At 32.3% G+C, this 23,647-nt stretch overlaps 1 protein-coding gene across 1 annotated transcript; it reads right to left on the reverse strand.

The window, feature by feature from the left end:
- Window positions 1-4,635: 4,635 nt before the first annotated feature.
- On the reverse strand, window positions 4,636-22,789 carry LOC131927210 (alpha-aminoadipic semialdehyde synthase, mitochondrial). The gene is made up of 23 exons (XM_059282946.1): window positions 22,744-22,789; window positions 19,748-20,132; window positions 19,312-19,488; window positions 18,984-19,136; window positions 18,499-18,645; window positions 18,156-18,234; window positions 17,655-17,782; window positions 17,041-17,315; window positions 14,757-14,868; window positions 14,615-14,674; window positions 14,077-14,147; window positions 13,849-13,970; window positions 13,148-13,277; window positions 12,871-12,981; window positions 12,573-12,681; window positions 10,760-10,836; window positions 10,537-10,600; window positions 10,276-10,443; window positions 10,025-10,120; window positions 9,815-9,930; window positions 9,205-9,293; window positions 8,543-8,719; window positions 4,636-8,235 (listed from the first exon to the last, which is right to left on the reverse strand). Exons 2-23 carry the CDS (start codon window positions 20,015-20,017, stop codon window positions 8,120-8,122), a joined length of 2,847 nt encoding a protein of 948 aa, XP_059138929.1. The 5' UTR covers window positions 20,018-20,132; window positions 22,744-22,789; the 3' UTR covers window positions 4,636-8,119.
- Between the last annotated feature and the right edge of the window lie 858 nt (window positions 22,790-23,647).

Raw genomic sequence — 23,647 nt, forward strand, 5'->3', positions numbered from 1 at the left:
ATCTTATTGCAAAAAAAAAAATCAAGTCCAAGTTGAAGTAATTCAAGTACTATGGCCTATTTCTTTGCACGCACGGAAAATTACCATGCACATACAAATTCAGCACATAGATCTAGATTTCTACTTTCTAGATGTAGATCTAGAATCTAGGTGGATAGATAATGAATATGGGCTAGATTCTAGAAATTAAATATTCTAGAACAAAGTCGAAGGCTCTGCTAGATCTGATCTATTGTATATACTATATAGTCTAGGACTCTAGATGCTAGCCTTTTCTTATATTATGAACAGGGGCGGAACTACCATACCGCCAGACCCCGCAATGGGGGGGAGGGGGGGGGGGGGGGCAGGACGTTTAGGGGCCCAGTTCCGACCAAAAGACAATGATTTTTTTTTTTTTAAATTATGTTTTTCATGCATCTTGAAAGTGGTTTAGTAAAAAAAAAAAAAAAAAACAGGTCTACTATAGCAGAGACTAGCGTAGAAAAATATTTTAAAATCTACAAGAGCTATAGTTTGAAAGGTAGGTAAACATTCACACTACTTCCATGACTTACTGCCCTTCTTTAAAATAGGGATGCCCACGAAGCTCATTTAAATAGTTTTGTACTATGTATATAAAAAAGCAATTGATTCTCTGAATTGTTATTTAAATAAGACTTACTATACAATACTATAGCTATAAAAATCAATGTTTTCAAAATTGATATTATAAAAGCCAAAAATGAAAAAAATAAACATAACGCGAGAAACCATTCACGAATCAAGCTAACGTCTTTATATATTTTTGACCAGCATATTTGTGTTACTCTATTCACTATTGTTCTGTTTTGTTCTCTCAGAATGGTTATATAACGACACCAGTGAGAGCAGTCCAGAAATTGTCGAGGATGTGGATGATTGATGTGGGTGTGCTAGGGATGAGTGGTGTGGTTTTTTTTTTTTATGTGACAGAAAGTTGAGGTAATGTTACAGTGGGGAGGGGGGGGGGCTTGTTGACAGTTTGAATCTAATATATAAAGCTCAATTCTGTAACGCATATGTTTGTCGTTGGCATTTCTACGGATTTAAGTGTTAGATCAATTATCGTGCGCGTTTGTCTAAATTTATGAGTTAAAAAATTACTATTAAAAGTGTTGGGAAATCATTTTCATTTTTCAAATTGTAGTAATAATTGCCGGCATGTTCATTAAACACAAGTTTTAAAAAAAATATCATCTTTTACAAAAATTCTAATTATGTTTTTATTTAGTTCTATAGCGCTTACTTCCCTTTGATAAATTAGGCAAAACACAATTACTTCCCTTTATGAAACCCATTGCATTAGTTGAAAAGCATTTACTTTTTAATTACTTTGTTTTGGTGTTGGGAAAAAAAATAATTACATAATTAGCGGGGATTGATCAAGTGCAAATGTTGTAGGTATTTTACGGATAAGCTTGGAGTATTATAATTGTTCATTAAATTGAAACAGGCGCGTTCGTTTAAGTGAGTGCAAAAACTATGAATAAGTTGGGGTACTATAGTCGTTTATTAAGCTAAAACAGGCGATTCTGCCCCGGGCGTTTATGTTCGCGTTAGTGTTTTCTTTGTGTTTAGGTGGGTTTGCGTTAGTGGTTGCGTTTTGATTTGGTTCGTTTTTGTTCTTTCTTTTTTCGTTTTTGTTTGTATTTTTTTTTGTTTGGGTTTGTATTTGTGTTTTTGGTTGGTTTTGCGTTTGGATTTGGTTTGTTTTCGTTTGCTTTTTCGTTGTTTTTTTTTTGGTATTGGTGTTTGTGGTTGGGTTTGTTGTTAGGTTTTTGTTTTCGTTTGTTTTTTCTTTGTGTTTGTATTGGTGTTTGTGGTTGTGGTTGGGTTTGTTGTTAGGTTTTTGTTTTCGTTTGTATTTCTAATTGTGTTAGCGTTATGTTTGCGTTTTGTTGTTTTGGTTGGTTGTGGTTTGGGTGGGCAATGCCGGGTTTATGATGATTACTAAACACACAGGTAATGGTCTTTAACGGAAAGGTTTTTCACAGAAGCCAGAGCAGGGCCTGGCCGGGACGGCTAGTAAGAAATATGTGTGAAGACTGAGACATTTTGAATTGCATGTATGTATGCTAGGAATTTACATTGCTTCATTATTCATACCATTTTGATTGTATTAGATATTTGTAAATAAATTCAAAACTTAAAAAAAAAAAAAAAAGAATGGTTATATATTGTGCAATGAAGTAGACTTCTAGGATACAGATTATATATATATATATATATATATATATAAATATATATATATATATACACATATATATACATACATATATATACATACATATATATACATACATATATATATATATATATATATATATATATATATATATATATATATATATACATATAAAATTATATATAATTATATATAATTATATATACACATATAATTTGCTATAGGGGTAGACCTTGTTCTGCAATAAATCTACATATTTTTGTGTAATTTGTTGTTTTAGAATCTAGGGGTCATCCATAAATGACGTCACGCTTTTTTGACGATTTTTACCCCCCCCCCCTCCCCTCCGTCACACGTCGTCACAAAAAGCCAGACCCCCCCCCCCCCCCTAAAATGACGTCACACCTCAACCTAGAACCCCCCTCAAAATTGCAGTTGAATTTTTTTTAAAACATCGATATTTTTCCAAAATCTTGTCTAAACTATTACAATTTATTAAAACATTTATCTAAAACGCGAAATAACGTCTAAAATTCGTTTTCTAACATTGCTTTTTTATAATGCAAAAATGTGACGTACCAACATCTGAACCCCCCCCCTCCCCCTCCCCCTCATCACACATCGTCACAAAATTACGGACCCCCCCTCCCCCCTACGAGTGTGACGTCATTTATGGATGACCCCCTAGACGATTGCTGTTTTACTTACTAGATCTAGATCTAGTACTTAGCGATATTTTTTAAAAATAGATTAAAAGTTAATCTTCAGTGTTGGAGATAGGTCACGAATCTAATAATATGAATCTATATATATATTATATATGATTCTCTTCGTGGAGACCATAGAAAACACCAAGCTGTACGCGCGCCTAGCAGCCCCCCTCACTTCCTCTCTAGGCATATCCCTACCACCCCAACACCACGTGGTCTGGTGAGCTGTGGTTCACGCTAAATGTTTACAATCGTAGAGCCGGGTTTAGTGACGGCTATTAGGGGTAGATAATTAGTTTGAAACTATTTTAAACTTAGGGGAGGTAACTAAGAGGAGGCTGCTTTCACGGGGGGGGTGTAAGGTAGGGGTTGGGGGAAAGGAGGGTGGGGGTATCGTCCTTAACGACCTACTTGTAATGTTTTAAAGCAAATATTTTCTGTGGCAGCATTGGTACTGTCGAATTCACAAATTATGAATTACTGAAAAGTAGAAAATAAAACAACTAAATAGCGGCATATGATACGCCGCGGGTCGGCTCGTATATCTTGTTTCGATTATTTGGAACATAGCCTACTAGATCTAAGATCCATATCTAGATTCTAGATTGGAACAGAGAAAATTTTAAAATCATGGTTAATATATTAAAATACTCAGAGTTTCTTCCAGGCATCTCTTCGTGGGGGCTCAGCACACCCCCCCCCCCCCGAAGAAAGTCTACTGCCACCCCCCCCCCCCCCCGAACGAGATGGATTTTATATAATAAACATACAACTTTACTAGTGTGTGTGTGTCCCGTCCGTCCCCCCCCCCCCGAAAATTTCAAGTGCCCCCCCCCCCCCAGGAGAAAAAAGTCAGGAAGAAACACTAAAAATATTACAGTCTTGAAATGAGAAATGCGCCCCCCCCCCCCACCACACACACACGGTACTGTAGATAAAAGGCATCTGCTGGGACTATTTTTCCGAAACTACAGAAGTAAGCTTATGAAATATGCTTGTTTAGTTTTTTTTTTTTTTTTTTTTAGAAATACACTTTTGCTTTTGACTTAAAAACATAACCAAACTAAATCGTCTAAATGTAAATGTAACCTTTGCTTAAGGGGCCCTTTAGCATTTCAGTCAGGCCTTTATGGCATTATCAATATTGGCCTACTTTAACTAACTCATGTTATTATTTTAACGGTTGGTCTTCATTTTTAAATATAACTGATGTTGTTCATGTTGTTGTGATGTTAATGACAGGATTAAAAACAAGATAACATGTTATTTTTACAGATAAGTCATGATGCATTGGCCTATTTTTTTACGTTTTTCCTATATTCATGTTCAAGATGGTGGTCTATGTTCATGTTAAAGAAGGTGGTCTGTGCTGTTTCAGATGCAATTGCAGAAAGAAAAATAACCTCTGTATAACAATCTCAGCAAGCTGAAAGCGGAATCAATGGTCTTAATGGTGCTTAACTGTGTTGGAGGGGACCCCTTCCACAACTAAAATTAAGAACGACGAAGAAATTTTTAGAAATGCTTAAAAGACATTAAAATAAGTTTTAACAAAAGTTGTTTTAAAATTTGTATTTTTAATTCATTTGTAATTAACTGATGTATAAGAATATACTTTGCATAAGGTAAATATTACAACACACGCCCACTCAAGCAGCAATACTGACTACATCAATCAACCTAGTGCCAGGGCTCTGAAGAAGTTTGTGATAAATAAAAAGAAAATTAAGTCAATTGGACAATATCTAAAACAAATCCAAAAATTTAACTGATGTCATAGGGGTTTTTTAAGTAAAAACAATGGTAGTAGATTTTACATCATCAATGAACCTTCACATCAAAAAGTAAATTTAGGATAAATTCAGCATTACTTACATGAATAGTTTTTTTGGAAAAGTAGGTTTTGAATTTTGAATACATAAAGTAATTGTTAAAATGTGTTTACATAACTCAAAATGTAATAATTCACAATAATTATTACAAAAGATTGAACAGTAGCGTTGCTCTTTGGAAAACAAATCTGAAATTATTTTTGTACTGAAAAATAACTAAATATCTGGCAATGTAGTGTGTTCTTAAGGGAAAGCAAAACAATCAAATTTGTTAGTCAGTTGCTACAAAAATTTAAAAATTTATAATATCAGAGTATACTTCATTCAGATGCTACAAAAATCAAAGATAATATCAATGTAATCAAAGATAATCTGGAATAAAGCAAAATCTAAACTGTACTTATTTAAAAATCAAAAACAAATCAGATAAAGTATTCATTTATAAATGAGTATATTATGAAATAGAAAACAACTAGTTTTAATGGCTAAATAATTGAAACTGATATTGATATGAATAAAATAATTTGTAAATACAACAAGGAGAACTCAGTAAACATGATTTTTGTTATCCTATTTGCTTTCAAAAGTAATTAAGTAATTATGATGTTGCATTTGTGTTCTTAAAAATGTTCTTTACTAATGGCTGTTTTAAGACACACATAGGCCTATTTGTCACATATGAGATGAATTCAAAATATTTTAGAAATTTTCAAAAACAACCTCACAAAATAGTAAATAGCAAACTGTTTTTAAAAAACTCATATTGAAGTGCACTTCAGTTTCAACATTTGTATAAAAATACATTTAAAATATATAAACAAAAAGCAATATGAGTATTTTGTAAAACAAAACACAGGTCTCACAATGATTTCTGCTTTTAAAAAAGTTTAGAACTTGAAAAACAAAGAAAACACAAATAGGCACTTGTTATTTCATTTAAAAATGGCTTTTTTATCAGAAATGTGGGAAAATATTTTCTGCATTTTAAAACATTTCACACCAAAAAAAAAAAAACTATGCCATTGCACTCTAAAAAAAATATGTTTACACAATATTACAATTTAGCTTGTAAATATGAATGTGTGTGATCTGCATATTTCTCTACATAAAATGTACACATTTTAGTGGCTGGATGACCACAGAAAAAAGATTTTTGTAAACTAACTTTTGCTTTTCAGCAAAGTTGTTCCTTTGAAAGCACATTACCTTTTATTTTAAAAACATTTCATGTATACATATAATTTTATGTAAAGTAGAAATTACTTGAATATTGTGAGCATATTTTATTCTTTATAGATAAATGCAATATGGTATAAACATTTTGAAAGATTAAAAATAAATGCAATAAACTAAAACCAAAAAAACAGACTAAAATTTGTAAGAGGGTAACACATGAATGTAATTTGTTTCTCAAGCTGGGCCATTATAATGTTCCGTTTATAAGAAGCAAATTTATGTGAAAGATTGAATTTTAAAGATCTAAAAAAAATATATATGGACTTTGTAAAACCAACAACAACAAAAATTTGAGATTCGAACCGAATTGCTGACTAGCTTTATAAGAAATATAGCAAGTTCAATCCTTACTGAGAGCAATCTTGATGTTTAATATACAATATCAGTTCTTATTTTGACAGCATTTTATTGCATATGCAGTAATGAAAGAATTATTGGTTAAACATATACAATTTCACATAAATAACTATATTTTTAAAATTCCGTCGAACACATAACATAATACAGATTAGATCTCATATTTGTTTTAAATCTTCAAATCATCTCCATCAAACTTTGAGACAATTGCAAAAAATATATATTCATAAAAAGATATTTGGCTACCATTCCATTCTTATAACATATTTAAAGAATAGCTTCCCCTTTAATTCATCCTCCTTTCAACAATATCAACTACAACAATTCTACAACATGCATAAGTACCTAGGAATGCTTTTTACTATGTCACTGTCCTGTCAAATTATGATGTTGATCCAAGCACATGCATACACTCTCCATAAATATATGAGGTCAAATAAAATTGTAAATTGTTAAAAAGGTCATTATGGTTTTTCAAAATGCAACACATTTTTCTAACATCATGATCAGCTCTTGTTTATAAAGATTACATTACATAGCTAATTTAAAAACAGTCTCCACTAATGAGCATTAACAGATAGCTTTTACTTAATGCATATCCAGAAATAAATTAAAATTAATTTTAGGTATAAAAATATTTGTTTTTCATATTTAAAAAAAAATCATTCCAATTTTTTTAAAGTTTATGTAAATGGTGTCAAAATGTGTTTTTAGATATACTAATGCACATGACAATTTCACAAGTCCATTACTTATCAGATAATCAATCGCTTATTTTTAAATCTACCATAATTGTCATTTACCTGATTTTAATGTTAACTATTATTTGTAGTATTTTTCAAGGTTTTAAACTGTGAAACTACATAATATAAAAATAATACACATATATAGCTATTAAATAAATAAAAATATTAGTAATTAGTGTTCAATTTTCTATTTTAGTTTTCAAAATAACAAATCTATTTCTTTCAAATTTACTGAGAAGTGTAAGCTTGGATCATTTCATCAGTTTGAGCAATACAGCAACCCAGTGAATATACTACTTAAATTAATAGTGAATATTTATCTCTATACATTATTGTATATTACAAACAATACAAATTTTGTTTCAACTCTTTATAGTTTTGTGATAACTAGACTTTGAACTGGTGCTAAAAAATTCTACTGAAATTAAAATCAAATGACAAAAATGCTTCTTTTTACCATACAGGAAGTTTTTTTTTAAGAATGTCTTAAAATAATTATTATTAACAGGAAAATAGGCTGATTTTAATGCTAAGGTAATGTACATTTTAAAAAGCAAATCCATGTTTTTAGTTACCAGCACAGCAAAATACCACTATACAACAAGAGCATCTAAAAATAAACTGCTAAAATATACTTGCTCCAATCCAAACCTAGCTCTGATATCTACTTGAACAAAAATTCAACTTTCTTTGACAAACATATAAGAATAAAATACTGCTCTTTATGAATCCTCTTCAACATTGAAAATTTCAATAACGCATATATGATTTTATTTTTCAATTATCCAAAAAAGGATTTTTTTTGAGATTCTTAACTAAATGCACAGAAGTAACAGTTTGTGCCATGTATTTACAACTGTTTATAAACTGTCCATAAAAAGGCATTTCTCAAACAAATGTTAAGTTTTAAAACTTTAGCCAAGGTGTAAAAATGAAGTTATTTCATTGCACTGAAAGTTCATTCGTTTGGTCTGACTCTATTAAAAAACTCTTTCTAATAGGAGATTAGAATAGTTAAGATACTGTTGGATTTTATTTCAGTTTGATCTTCTCTATGGCAGAGATGCCTTCCTTCTGCAGTCTCTGGAGTATGGGTATATATGTTTCCATGGCTGTTGGGCAGCAGACACCTTTTGTTTGGATTTCACCTGAAAATTACAAGTGTAAAAATTATTTTAAAAACTTATGAATCCATACTTCGTACTTAAAAATAACTTTAATTAAAATTATAAACATACAAAATGAAGAATTGGTCATTGTTCTTAATAAGAAATATTCCAAACAATAATAATCAGTAAAAAAAATACTCCTAGATTAGCAGTTTGTATACATATCTATGTATCAATCATGTTTATAATAAAAACCTTAAGGAGGGCAAAACAATTTGCTGAATTTTGAAAAAATAATTATAATATGTTCTAAAAATAGTATTAACTGAAAGAAAAAGTGTTTTACCTGTGAGAATCATTCGGGCAGCAATGCCTGTAGGTAATCCCACTGTTTTAGCCATGGCAGAAAATCCTCCAATGTCTCCATATGAAACTAAGTCAATGCTCCTTTCCTCCATCTTGCCATCACCCCACTGAATACCAATGTCATGGCGCATGAGAATCATGTCACGTTCATGCACACCTACACAATACAATACAAAATTTAATGCAATAAATAAATATATAAATAAATATTTATAATAACAGGTATAAATATAAATAAATATACAGACAACCACTGAGCCATTAAGGAAATAAATAAAAAATTGGAGAAAAATGAACTTTTATAACAATGATGTACCCCTCTCCTTCAAAAGTTCTATTTAAGTCAGTAAATGTACAGTACAAAATGGACCTTATCAGACCAGGAAGTCAAAAGGGCAAAATACTAAACATTTGTGGGATAGGGTGAGTGAGAGGGCGTAGCACTTGATCAAGTCTGAGTCCACCCAGCTTTGATGGAAAAAAGTTGGACAGATGAACTTACTTCATCAAATAGTCTTTCTCTCCTTGCACGACAATGCCAGAAAGGTCAACAAAAACAACTTACCATAAGAAAGTCTTTTGGCCAGATAATTAGAAAGTGTGTCTATAGGGGTGCCTCTTTTGTCAACAAAAACAACTTACCATAAGAAAGTCTTTTGGCCAGATAATTAGAAAGTGTGTCTATAGGGGTGCCTCTTTTGTCAACAGGGTCGTCATCAATCAAACCAAGCCTGTTGAGAAGTGAAAATAATTTTACTCTAATGATCTTACGATGAAACAAAAAACTTGGTGATGTAAACACACCAGCAGGGAGATACAATTTAGTCATCGTTAATCACAACGATTATCTGCTAATTTACTCCAACTTTCTTCTTCTTCAGTCTAAAACACAATGTTGGAAAGTATTTCCTCCAGCACAGTTAAGTATTACATGCATACTCTTCTGTAGCCTTTTGTGTCCATCCAAGAACCTACAAGGCTGTAGTTGGTTGATTTGGAGTTGCTTTCCACCTGCTAATGAGCCTCATCTGCCAGAGGGTTCAAATTCAGGAATTTTTGGTTTAGCAACAAAGAGCTTTACGGCTACCGGCCTAACCACAACGCTCCCACTCAAAGTAACTGCTACCTTTTCTAGAAAAGTCTCTTTATATGAAGGCTACATTGACAAGGCTTAAATTATTATGAACAAATATAAAGAATGTTTTTTTAAAATAAATTTTGAAAGAGTCTATCCATGGATAAAGAGCATTACCTGACAATAACATCCAGTTTCTTAGGGTCATGGTCTAGTCTGTCAAAAATGAGATCTTTCAGTGAATCTGTCAAAATGTCTCCAGATTTGTCAAATTTGGTGCACATGTATTGTTTCTGAAAAGATCAGCAGGTTAGATTTATTTATATTTTTATCACATAGGGAAATTTTTTTTTAATTAGTTTAATTATTAGTAATAAGTATATTTACCCATGTGATTTCTGCTCCCTGGGGGTGAAGATGGGCATCTGGTTCTGTTCCAAATAATCCCATTCTTATCAAGCTCTTAATAGCTTCAGTGAAACCCTAAGAAAAAAACAGAACTTAATTAAAAATATTGTATGCATCTAGCTTGTTAAATAACAAGCATATCTGTTCCTTTCTACACTGCACAAGCTTTATTGGTGGCCTATGGATTGACCAAAAAGGCCTCAGTGAATATGTATATTTATAAATGCTACCTTGTAACGAATGGTTCCACGTAGAATTGTATGAGCTGACTCAATCCCATACTCTGAAGCATAAACAGTTGAGTCTCTGTTGGGGAAACCTTCCAAATTTAATCCAGGCATGAAGGTGAGATTTTCAACTGCATCTAGCAAGCCACCATTTCCAAGAACTTCAACAATCTGGAAGGCAAAAACATTATTTAAAAAAAAAAAATTAAAAGTCTTTTATTTTATAAAATTGCATATCTCCAAACAATACTACCCCAATCTTACCTTGCCTTTCTTGAGATATTTGGCTGTTGACATTACATTCATAAGAACACCTTTAGGGTACCAACTGTAGACAAAAAAAATGAAGACACTTCAGTAATCTAAATGTCTTACTAACATACTTGTCACATAATGTAACATTTTGAATTTTTTAAATTCTTTTATCTGATAGCTCAGTGTCCATTTAAAAAAAAAAAACAATCTAAATAGTTTAAGAATTGATTACCTGAATTTATAAAGCAGAGGAGTGTCAGTGTGTTCTGGAGCAGGCAGCCCACCACAATATGATACATAAGAAGTAATCTGTGAAGGGGAATAAAGAAATCTCTTGTAAAAGTCCAAAAGTAATATTTTATAAATTATTTGATGTATAGACTTGTTTATAAGCTACTTTTATTATGAATTCTTTCTGCAGGAAAAATGTATGTGGGATGTGAGAGAAGGATAAAAAAATCATAGATCAAACAATAAGGCTGTTTTGCTATATGTTAGCCCTGAACTGATTTAGTGGCAAACTTTGCTAAAGCAAGTGAATTATAATTGTCACAAATTTTATACTGCTAATCATAATAGGGATGAGTGTACTTTTACTAGTAATTATTTATTGAATAATGAAGTTTGTCACATGAAGGGGAAAAGGTGGGCTTTCAGAACTACTGAGCTTGGTTTTTTTTTTGTAAACAGAAGTTGCAGGTGTAGGCTTCTGTGGGTTCAAGTGAAGGAAATTATTCTATCTTAGGTTGTACCAGCCCAGGGAAATAATCAGAATCTAATTTGATTGCAGACCTTATGGTCAATAGCTGATGTTTTTGCTCTTGTAAGCGAAGGGAACCAGTTTTTTTTTTCTGTGTCATGTGACATCTGGAGAACTGGGTATAGTGACATTTAGTTTCACATGAATACTCAATTAAACCAGGAGCACTTGGCGCAAGCAGTCTGGTTCAGAATTGATGTTTATACAGCTGAAGTTTTGTTTGAAATATACAGAAGCAAATATAGGCCTAATGAGAGTAACCAAAACATTTTTTGTGTGTACACTAGGCCTACTATGTGTCTAGTCAGTTCAGCAAGAATAATTACTGCTAGCAAATGCATACATTTATACGCAGCATTTTTTATGTACTGTGAGATAATGAATGCAGGTAACAGCAGTATAATTTTGAATGTCATTTGTGCTGTACTTTAATGCTGTAATTATTTAATTAATGCATTATACAAGTCCTAATTACTTGATAATATCTCACTTTGTGTTGGAGACTTAAACTGGCATGGCTATCTTTAATATCTCGACTAATGCAGCATGTTGCGGACTAGAAAGGAAAGTATGATTGATGTACATATTTTTATAGATCTAGTCATGTCAATCCATTGTGATACTGGCATGTCACACTGTGATTGTGGACCTGATGAGTCTCGGCTACAAAGTCTATTTCAAATAGATTGTAATTACTAATATTTTAATCCAGTATGTGTAAAGTGAGCCTATGCTTGGCTGCATCAAATGTGTTTTGTTGGTTTGTGTGCACCTAAAACTAAAAGCATTAAACCTCAGTGGCTGACCCCAGAAAATACGGAGCACGTCCTTCAGGAATGTTCTTTGTATAGCCTGGCGCGAGTCAGACACTGGCCCCTGCTCACCCCACTCAGGAAAAAATTATATGGGAAACCTGCTGACCTGGAGACCACAGTCCGGTTTGTTCACGAATTAGGACTTGTTGTCTAAATCCTCCACCATATTCTCAATTAAGAACGAAGAAGAAGAAGAAGAAGAAGAAGAAGTGGCTGACCATCACATCATATTCCCACTGGCAGTGTTACACATATTTCAAGTTAGTTTTTAACTTCACATCAGTTCTTTACTGGTGCTCAGTTAATAAAAGCATCAGCTTTAGAATGAGTGAATGCTGTATGTATAAATATAAACTGATAAATCTACACCAGTTTTGTCTATAAGAAACATTATTTTAGTAATCAACAGCCTTCATATTAGTGAATACAGCTGTGTGTAACTAAACTGTTGACAAATGAAATCCCATTACCTTTCCACCTGCTCTTTGCACTTCATCAAAACACTGCATGGCTAACATGTGGTCAATACCTGGGTCAACACCCACCTCGTTCAAGATGGTGATTCCTGCTTCTTGGGCCCTTTTAATCAAACAGTTTTAAATCAATTCACAGAAATGAAAACCAACCTGAGTCTTAACAATATTTTAACAAACTCTTGCTCTACCCTGAAGCAGTATCAAATTAAATAAATAATTTAAAAAACAAATCTTAATTTGTTAGTTAACTTAAAAAAACAAAAATAATTGTGACAAAAATACGCCAACATACGCTTTATGCAGTTCTCTCATGGCCGGGCTAACATAACTGGCTGTCACCATGTTTTTCTTGTGCTGGATGCACAGCTTTGCAATATCAGGATGGAAAGAGTATGGCAACAGGCTAAAAGAAAGTTTCATTCAAGAAAAAAAAAGTTATATAAAAAAATTGTTTTTAATAATAAGTACTGTAATTTGACAAAAATAAATGATGTCTAGAATACAGAAATAATGTTACTGAAACCAGAAACCTAATTATAATGCCTTATAACACATACAATTTTGTTTACCTTATGACTAAATCATGATCTTCCAAATGTCTCTCTAGCTCTGCGTACCCTCTGTTCAGGTCCATCAGCACAGTGTCCACACCTGGACACAGCTTTGTAATGTTGTCCAGTTCCTCCTGGTACTGTGAAGCTGGAAACAAATTTAAACTACCATGACTTTGCAAACATTTGGCTGCTAGCCCGAAGATTTCGAGTTCAGATCTCTTGAGTCCCTGAGTCCACCCTGCTCTGATGGATACCTGACTCATGTTGTGGAAAGTAAAGGAGGGAATTGGTGCTGACTACACCATTCCTTCATAAGCTGGTCAAGTAACTTATGAACTCTACTTCATCAGGAAACAGAGTGTTACTTTACTTTTAATGACTTTGCAAACCACTTTTTTTAAAGTTAGATGCAGTCCTATAAATGAAATGTGCAGAAATTGTAAAAAATAAACAATGTATTGATCAGTTTCAGCAGTATAAAAATGTGTAGGAAACTATTTACCAACAGTCGAACAGGTTCTGGATTCCCTAGACTAATACTGGACAAGATAAATTATAAGGAATACATCAGTCTCAGCAGTACAAAAATAATGTGCAGGAAACTACTTACCAACAGTGACACAGGTTCTGGATTCCCTAGACAAATACTGGACAAGATAAACACGGTATACATCAGTTTCAGCAGTAAAAAAAATAATGTGCAGGAAACTACTTACCAACAGTGACACAGGTTCTGGATTCCCTAGACAAATACTGCACAGCAGGACCAGCAACATAACCAGCCCCCAGCACTAAAATTCTCTCTGTTGCCACACTGAGTTTGGCTTTATGGGCAGATCTAAAGTTACAAGAATGGTTAGGGGTTAAACTTCAATATTAACAATACTTGAATATATGCATAAATAGACCAAAGACGTGTCTGGTATTGTGAAAGGTTGACTTACGCTCTCTGCTGCCTTAACTGCTGGATATACTTGAAGTTTGGAGTTAAGTGGCCATTACTTGTGATGACTGCCTGTTGATATGATTATCTTATTACTTATTAGTGATAGATTTATATAAATTTTCAATAGATCGGGTGGTAGAGCACTAGACTTAAAAAGTTTCAAGTTCAGATCTCTGACTTGTGTCTGTAGGACACCCCTGAATCACCCAGCTTTGATGGATACCGGAAACATGTTAGGGGAAAAAATGGGCGGCACTTGGAATAGTGCTGACCACCTGATCCCTTTATATGAAGTGGTAAAAAAAACATGAACTCTACATCATAAGCAGGGTAATAACTCTACATCATTAAAAGATCCAAAAGAAGAACTATTTTTAAAAATAAATTTTCGTTTTTAAAAATAAAAAGGTCTTTCAAATATAACTGTAACCAACACATGAAAGAGAAACCCAAAATTAGTTCTCATGTTGCTAGAAAAGAATCTAAAAAGTAAATGAAGTGTAAACATCAGTGCAGTCTTTAACAAGAAAACTTACATTTTTAACAATGGGGCTGCAGTTGTACTCTTCAAAAGGTGTTTTGGCATTTGATTTTAGCTGGAAAATAAAGTTCAAGATTAAAAAAATAATTTACTTTTTACTACTATACAGATATTAGCAAAATTAACTTCTATCTTACCATTTCTTTGATGTAAGGGAAGAGGAGGCTACCAAAGTACTCCGTGGCTTCCCTTGGAATCTGGGCTGGCATATTATCAATGGAACAGATGAGTACACCATCACCAGCAAAACTGAAATAAATTTTAGACAGTTAGGTCAAAGTTGGAGAGAACAACTAATAAACAGGCAACACTGCAAATTACAAAGCATTGCATTTATTTGCACTTTAATTGAAACAAACTGTATCATTTACAATTGAGGAGCTTTGTGCTAAAGCAGGTTTTGATCTTTTTTTTTTATTTGTAATCAAACCTTGCAATGGTAGAAGCAGTAACCTCAATACAAAATGTTCAGCATGAAACACAAAATAAATTCATACAAAAAAAATGTCTCTTCTACTTTACAATGTAATATCAGCACAAAGTTTTCTATTGCTAGTTCATATTGTGTTTTCTTTAATTAATACACATGAGGAATTACAAAATCAGTTTTATATTAATTTCTACACCTGTTGAAATTCATTTATCAATTTTTTTTCATGTTTTTACAGCTGGCAATGTTTAGTTCAAAATTCAAACTAAAAAGACTTGCCATTATTTCAGAAAATCATTGGTACAATTGAAATTCAGTTGTTTAAAACTATATACAGTTGAGCAAATTAAAATAATGTAGGTATTTAACTAGTAAAAAAATGTGTTGTTAAAATTATACAAGCAAAAAATTGGTTATAAAATAATTAATGATTACATCTTATGTATGAGTAAAAAAAAAGTTAGTTACAAAAACATAAATTTTATCTTCTATTCTTTTGAATAAGCATTAAGACAAAATCTATATTTAAATTTACAAACAAAAACACATCACTTTAAAAAGTATTCTACAAAAGTTATAAACAATGCTGCTTTAAAATAAAATTTTAAATAGTGCTCAGTAAAGTATTTTAATAAAAAGACGTAATTTTAAAAACGCTCACAAAAAAAATTAGGATAATTTTTTTTCCATTAGATTTTGTTAATAAATATTATATAATAATCATGAAATCAAAAACTTTGATAAAAATAATTATTATTAACAAATAGTGACCTAATATGCTGTTTGACCCAAAAGAATAAGTCTAAGGAATGTGTTATTGAAACTTAAATGTACAATACATAAATAGCAATAAATAATTGTATACATATTTCTTTGTAATAAATGAAAAAAAATAATGTAGTTAACTACTATTTAAAAAGCTGAAAAATTCTGGTTAATTAGTTCACCAGAAAAATAAAAATGCTTTTAATTTGGACAAGTTAAACTAAACAATTCACAATGAAACCAGCATTATAATTAATAAACTACATCTGTAGACTAAAACAATGGTTACAGCTGAATTCATAATTATATTTTAAAATGTAAAAAGAATAAGTAACAAAACACAAAACTATTGTAATTCATTTTTCCTAACTGGAAAACACTGGTTAAAACAGTGTAAAAATATAACTGAAGATAAAAAACAAATAGGTTAGCAGCATGCACTTAATCATATTTTTAATGTAATTTAGTAATAAAACAAAAAACTCAAACAGAAACATACATGTTACAAATTAAACAGCTATTTAACACAGTTTCAAGTAAAGAATAAGGACCAGCTTTAATAGGCTGTAATTCTATTTGTGTGAAGAAGATATATGATAGTGTTCATCCCATACAAAATGGCTTTGCATGAATGAAGCAATGAGTGAACAGCAGAAACTGAACTGAAGGAGACAGAGCCTATGGTCCCTTTGTGTCCCAATCAACCAGAATCTATGTACTATTTGCATTACTTTTTAAAAATTACATTACATATTATTTATGATTATATTATGCTAAAGGATACTTACCTAAAACATTTTCTAAACAAAACATATCAATAGGTTAGAGAAATATAATTAAACAAAGAGAAAGTCCCATCAAAGAGACCCTATTTCACAAGTTGTTGAAAATATAGGCACAACCCAAAAATCAAGAAAGTGATCAGATTTTTAACCCCTTTCACTCCAATAAAACTTTTGAGATAATGGAATTTTACAGCCAACATTTGAAAATATGAATGAATGAAGTTATGACTATAAATAAGTAAACCATATGTAATAGAGGATTTCATAAAAAATTACTTCAGATAGTAAACCAGCTACAAATCATGCTGCAGCTATATTTCCAACCACTGTGCAGTGTTTTAGTTTCCCCTTAACATATTTTATCTACCAATTAAAATAAAATCACTAAAAACAATAGCAAGCATGCATGAACGAAACAAATTAGTTACCAATCAGTCTCACCTTTCTGAGTCAACATTCTGTTCAGCATCGTAGAGCGAGAAAGGTCTGTCAATGGTGGTGCACTCTTTCATAAATTCAATCGAACCCCCAGGGTCGGCTGAAATGTCACAGATGGCCAACAGCCTGTGGGGGAGGGTTGGACACCCTGGGGATGAGGGTAGCCACGGAGCAACAGTGGGCTGAAGAAGTGTCTTGGCGTCTGGAATGGTGATCAGTCTAGGGGCACCTGGTGCCCAGTATATACCATTGATAATGCAAGAGGCATATGGCGCAATCTGTAGTAAGGCAGAAATACTGAATTCAGTAAGTAAAACAGTTAAAAACTTATTAAAACATAACAATAAAAAAATTAAATAAATAATAAGTTGACAGCTTTATCATATTTATATGAAAGCCAATTATTTATAAATAAGCATAAGGGCTTATATTTTAAATTAATAATGTCTTAATTTCAAAATTAAAATTAATATATAGATAACTAGATAATTAAGAAATTCTTAAGACTAGAACTAGATAATTAAGAAGCTCTTAAATTTAGAACTAGATAATTAAGAAGCTCTTAAGATTAGAACTAAATAATTAAGATTAGAACTAGATAATTAAGAAACATATACATCATGACTAAAGCTGGAGGCATAACGCTCTGGGTGCTTTTCAAATTCCTCTGCGTCAAACTTGCCACCATCCTTGCGCTTGAAATGGTCTTCACGGCTTACAACACAGGCATAGAGCTTGGATGTTGCTGTATGGTTAGTATCAAAGTAGATGATAATTATGCCAATTACAATAAAAATGGAATATCAAAATTTCAAATGACTATTAATTTAATATATATAAAGTAAAAAGTGCTTAATTAATAGACCTCTTTTTTTATATTTTTAAGCCCAGAGAGGTTATGTGGGACTGACATGCAACTATTACAATAATCCAGGACCAATAGCAAATACAGAAAAGAATATTACAATGTTCTAAATGCTCTAGTGTGAGTTGAAAAATGTGAAAAAGAAGAACTAAATCATAATGCCAAAAAGAGCACAGCGCTTGTGCTAGTAATAGCCACAAAAGAATGATCCATATTAAATTTACAAAAGAAATAAATGTGAAATATTGCTTACATCCTTGCATGGCAACCTTGGGTAGATGCTCAGGTTCTATATACTCATGTGGAAGTTCCTGGAAAACTTCTTGAGCTCCCTGGTATAATAAAAACAATGGCATACAAAAAACAACTTTATGTACGAAATTTTAAATGTGTTATCTCAATCATACTCCAATAAAGCCTTTTTGTTCAAACAAAGATATTTCATCAGCTTCTTTCAAAGTTTATTTGAACAAAATAAATCCCTCAAATCTTCATTAAGTAAAATCACTTGTTATAAAATAATACAAGTGAATTATTACTAATTGTGAAAATAAAACAATATATACAAAACACATTTATGCCTAAAGATTTCTTACTTGCGAAACATTGCCTGAGCCTGTAAACACAAAGGTCATTGGTCCAATAGACCTTGGCATTCGTCCCAGTGCAATCTCATAGCCAGCATCTCGTACAGCTTGTCTGGCCATCTCTGTGTTCCTATAGTTATGACTGGGGCCAATGTGCTAAATAAGGAACATCATGCACAAAAAGACTTTAAAAAATTAAGCTTGCAAAAAGGTAGGGTTTTTTTACTCAATATCACTCAGAAGGCTTACGAAAAGGTACGGGTTTATTTAACTAAAGTATAAGTCATAAAGCTTAAATAAAAACTGGGTTTAGCTTTTACCTATAATGTAAATCATAAGATAAGGCTTATAGAAAACTGGGTTAGCTTAACTAAAACAATAGGCCTACCTGAGTGGCTGCTATCAAAGCAAAGAATAAATTAGTAAAACTACTTAAGTAAAAAAAATTAAAATTGCTTCATAAAAGTAAAATAAGTAAAAAAAAAATGATTTACCATAAAGGGAGTATGATGTCCAAGAGCCAACAGCCGAAGACCCATTCCATGAAGAATGTTAATCATCCCTGAAACACCAGCATACTTGCCGAAAGCCACAACTCTAGCTCCTTTCTCATCAACCATTTTCTCATAATCAATCAAACGAATATTCTGTAGTTGAGATAAAAATATTGCATCTAACACCAACAGTTAGTAGAATTATATTTTTTTAAATGTCTATTATCCATTAAAAAAAAAAAAGAATAGACCTTCTCATTAAAATCAATTTAAAACAAATAAGAATTATTAAAAAGTGATTTTAGAAATAAAAATAAATGAAACAAACTTTATCCAGGATTGCATCCAAAAGTGGCATATTGTCCTGCTGAGCCTTGATGGTATGGGAGAAGAAAGCGTATGTTTTATCTCTCATTAAGGAATCAATAGGGACGACCTTCACTCCGATGATGAGTGAAGCTTCTGACATATCCTCTTGAATGATGGCACCCATATCTGCATATTCCTGTTTTAATTAAACAAAAAGACTTCATTAAAAATTATTGGTAGAAATTTACATTTTAAAAATAAGGTATTTATTCAATTTTAGAAATGAGATTTTTAAAATACTATTATCAAGGTTAAACACTTTTAAAGAAAATGATGTTTACCCAATTTTGAAAAAGTGATTATTTAAAACCCTAATAAAAAGGAACACAATGTTTTTTAAAACTCAGATAAAAAGTAGTTAAGTAAAAAAAAAAAAACAAAGAATAAAAGCATACCTTCATACTATAAGCCCTTCTATCAGAAGGCTGCACAATGACTTTTATTCCTGATTTCACCAATCTTCTTATGTGCTGAGGTGACAGCGGCGCTCGTCTCTCCCAAACGTTGACTGTCTCTCTCCTCATAGCCATCACAGGCTGAGACTGATCACTGTACATTTTAATTTGTGCAGCAAAAGTTGCTGGTAGATTTCTTGAACAAAGTCGTGCATTACTGAGGCTATGCATGAGTGATGTCCCAGTTTTGGCCATAACAAACCAAGCCATGGTGAACTTCAAATGTATTTAAATGCTATCTTTCAAAAAAAAAAAGTTTCAATTTGAGTTAGCTTGAGTTTCTTAAATAGTCCATGAGGGTCTGCTGCACAATACTGAATAATTTCTGGAATGAAAATTAGTATATTTTAATTGATAAATCAATAATAATGAAGTATAATTTATGATAATGTTATTCCTTGCTATCAATACTATCTGTCCCAATTGCACAATCTGTTAGAAATTAAAACAGTGACACGCAATATGCTTCCGATATTTTAGTATTTTAGTATTTGTATTACACAAAGGCAGCAACAAATCCTTCAAGAAGTTTTTAAAATAATGCCACTCTTAGCTAGACTATAGAATTATTTGGGATGGTTAATTAGGCTTACTTACAAAGTTGGATAATTTAGACCCTAGCAATGGTTTTATAATTAATGGTGATACTGGGTTTTTTTTTTGTTGCTTTAAAAGTCTACCCAATGAATCTATCTCAGGGCTGTAGGTAGCTTTTAGTCCCCTATCTATTTACCCTCTACACTCAACAATAAATCTGCCTAGCACTGCGACCTTGCCATTACTAGGTTGGGTGTCACACAGTAAGTTAACTGAGGATGTCACCCTACCCCTAAAACATTTTTGCATTTTCGGTTTGGAGTCACTCCTCTCCCCCTATATCTTGCTATCTTAACTGGATAAGACATTGTGAATTTTACATTTTTTTTATGTCACCCACTAAATGGAATGCAGACAGCACCCCCTCCGTCCCCCCTCACCTTGTGAGGTCACTGCACTGTGAGACTGTAAACTGTTTCTATTTGGTGAATTAGTTTATTACTATTTTATTGATTTATTGGCAAGACCAGTGCAGTAGGTCTAAGATAACTGTACACTACTTAACATCATTCTACCTACTCAAGACTAGTAGGTAGAATGATGCAATGTTAAGTAGTGAACAGTTATCTAAGTTACAGTAAGTATCATAGTAAGTAATATTGTAATAATGCTGGATAGTTAGGGGCTTGATAAATTTTAAAGTAACAGAAGCCTGCCAAAGATTACATGTTGGGTCTAGTAGGTTACCTAAATCTATTATCGCTAGTATTAAAATACTAGTTATTAGAATTAGATCTAGGTTTAGGAGGTCTACTTGGACTATTTAGTACTATTTAGATTAGTGGTTCTTAACATGGGTTCAATCAAACTCCAGGGGTTGGGTGAGTCAGTCTCAGGGGTTTGACGGAGGTCAAGACACAACCAACTGATTTGCAATCAGATTGTGTCAGTGTGGACGAGAGCACTAGCAGCCTCTTCCCAAGACAGTTTAATTACTATGTTTTTGTGTGAAAAATCTGTTATAATGGTTTTGTTCTTTGTTCTTTGTTATGTAAATGGTGTACCAGTAAAATATATAGATTAACTACGCCTGTAACATAATGCCCAAATCATCACATTTTCCTGTCGTGCCCAAGAAACATTGGGCAGATGAAGTAGAGTTCATCTGCTTCAGAGACCTCAACATATGAAGGGATAGTGTGGTCAGCACAATGCCCAGCCACCTTTGTATCACTAAGGTGACAGGCAGAGCTGGGCGGACTCAGGGACCTGAACCAGGATTCAAACTCAAGACTTTCAGTTTAGCAGTCAAGCTCTCTACTGTTAGGCCATGTAGTCCCATAACGTTCAAATACGACAGCATTACTATGCTTTTGTGTGAAAAACATGTTTTAATGGGGTTTTTTTTTAACACCCTGATGCTCTTGCACACTTCACTTTGTGCACCAGTAAAATATTAATATAGAATCTATATATATATAGGCCTATAGGGTCATAGGCCTATAACATAACTATATAGTATATAGGTTATATAGGGCAACTCGGAATAGGCTATGGTATTCTTTACATAAATAAATAGATCTAGTTCTAGATCTACTTATTATGTAATAATATATTAAATATAGATCTATGTTTAGAATTTGAATAGAAATTTTATTTTTCCTATTAACTAGATCTACGAAAGGGTTCAGTGAAATGAATGCAAATGCCTAGAGATTTTAGAGGGCCTATAGACTATAGATCTAGATCTAGATATCTAGATAAAATATAGAATGGGGTTCAGTACCTCCAAATCCAACAACAACAATGTTAAGAACCACCGATTTAGATCTAGATCTAGCTGTTGTGTTGTAGATCTAATCTTAGATCTAGCTAGAGTCTAGTAGTTGAGTAGGCCTAATTAATTGGTTGGGACTTTTTGAAATGTTTGGTATGTCCTCTGCAACGCTTGACACCTACCTAGTTACCTAGTAAAGTAGTAACACTAGATCTAGAGATCTAGTAGATCTAGTAGTAGAATTATATATAATATTAGATCTATTATAGACTAGATCTAGGCCTAATGATATTGATTCCAATAGACTTCTTTTTGTTGTGTTTATTCTATTAATTAAATAGATTAAATAAATCATTACACCTAGAATCTAAATTAAATTAACATTTGTAGCAAAACATGTTTGTGAAGCTTAAGTCTAAAAAGAAGGTCATTGGGTCAGGGGAGTTGATTTACTTATCTGCTGAAGCCGACACAAACAGCGATGTTTTTTTTCAATAACATAACAGAGGCAGAAAACATAATTTATATGTTCATGAATTTCTGCAGACTGTGTTTACAGCTAGATCTAGATCTATACATTATAAAATAAATAAATAATTGTTTACATCAAATAAATACAAACCTTGAGGAGTTTGAGAGCTGTATACTTTCAACGTGTAAGTTACTACACACACTGAAAGTTAGCCAATCCGGACACAAATCATTATAAAATATAAGCCAATCAAGTTTCGAATTTTCAGTCACACCTTCAAAATTACGTCGATGTTTTCCACGGGCTCATATAGATCTAGAGGTCTAGGCCTAAGTTTAGCTATTGTGTTTACATTAAATAAAATTGTTACAGTTATTTCATCATAGTTTGTTGACGGCATTTGTTAAATGTAAAAGGGACAATAGATTTATGATAAAAAATTATATTTCTAAAAAATATTATAAATACAAAACTGACACAATGTAGCCTATTAAAGTAAAATTATTTCAATATTTCTTTATGGCATTAGGCCTAAATTATACGAATTATTTGTTAACCTATACATTCTATATATACTATATGTCATAGAAATATCTGAATAGTAATTTTTCAAAGCAAATAAAAAAAATCCATAACGCTGTCACTGTTAATCATTTCTATTTTAGTATTTTGTCTTAGTATAGGGGGATAGGCCAAAATGGTAAATGTTATTTTATTACACTAGGGGTCGTCCATAAATGACGTCACATTCGTAGGTGGGAGGGGGGTCTGTAATTTTGTGACGGTGTGTGATGCGGGGAAGGGGGGGGGGGGGGTCAGATGGTCCGACGTCACACTTTTGCATTATAAAAAGCAATGTTAGAAAACGAAATTTTAGACGTTATTTCGCGTTTTAGAAAACGGTTTTAATAAATTGTAATAGGAATTGAGACAAGATTTTGGAAAAATATCGATGTTTAAAAAAAAATTCAACTGCGATTTTGAGGAAGGTTGTAGGCTGATGTGTGACGTCATTTTAGGGGGAGGTCTGGCTTTTTGTGACGATGTGTGATTG

Source organism: Physella acuta, unplaced genomic scaffold (assembly GCF_028476545.2).
Source record: "Physella acuta isolate Inbredline_101_S28 unplaced genomic scaffold, ASM2847654v3 ptg001383l, whole genome shotgun sequence".
Classification (NCBI taxonomy): Eukaryota; Metazoa; Mollusca; class Gastropoda; family Physidae; genus Physella; species Physella acuta.

Excerpts from the sequence above, each read along its gene's own strand:
- LOC131927210 (XM_059282946.1), bottom strand. The coding sequence starts at position 20,017 with ATGGCTTGGTTTGTTATGGCCAAAACTGGGACATCACTCATGCATAGC. Across the intron at positions 19,137-19,311 it reads TGGATGCAATCCTGGATAAA|AATATTCGTTTGATTGATTA; the intron begins GTTTGTTTCATT and ends TCTCAACTACAG. Across the intron at positions 14,675-14,756 it reads TCCCTTACATCAAAGAAATG|CTAAAATCAAATGCCAAAAC; the intron begins GTAAGATAGAAG and ends TTTATTTTCCAG.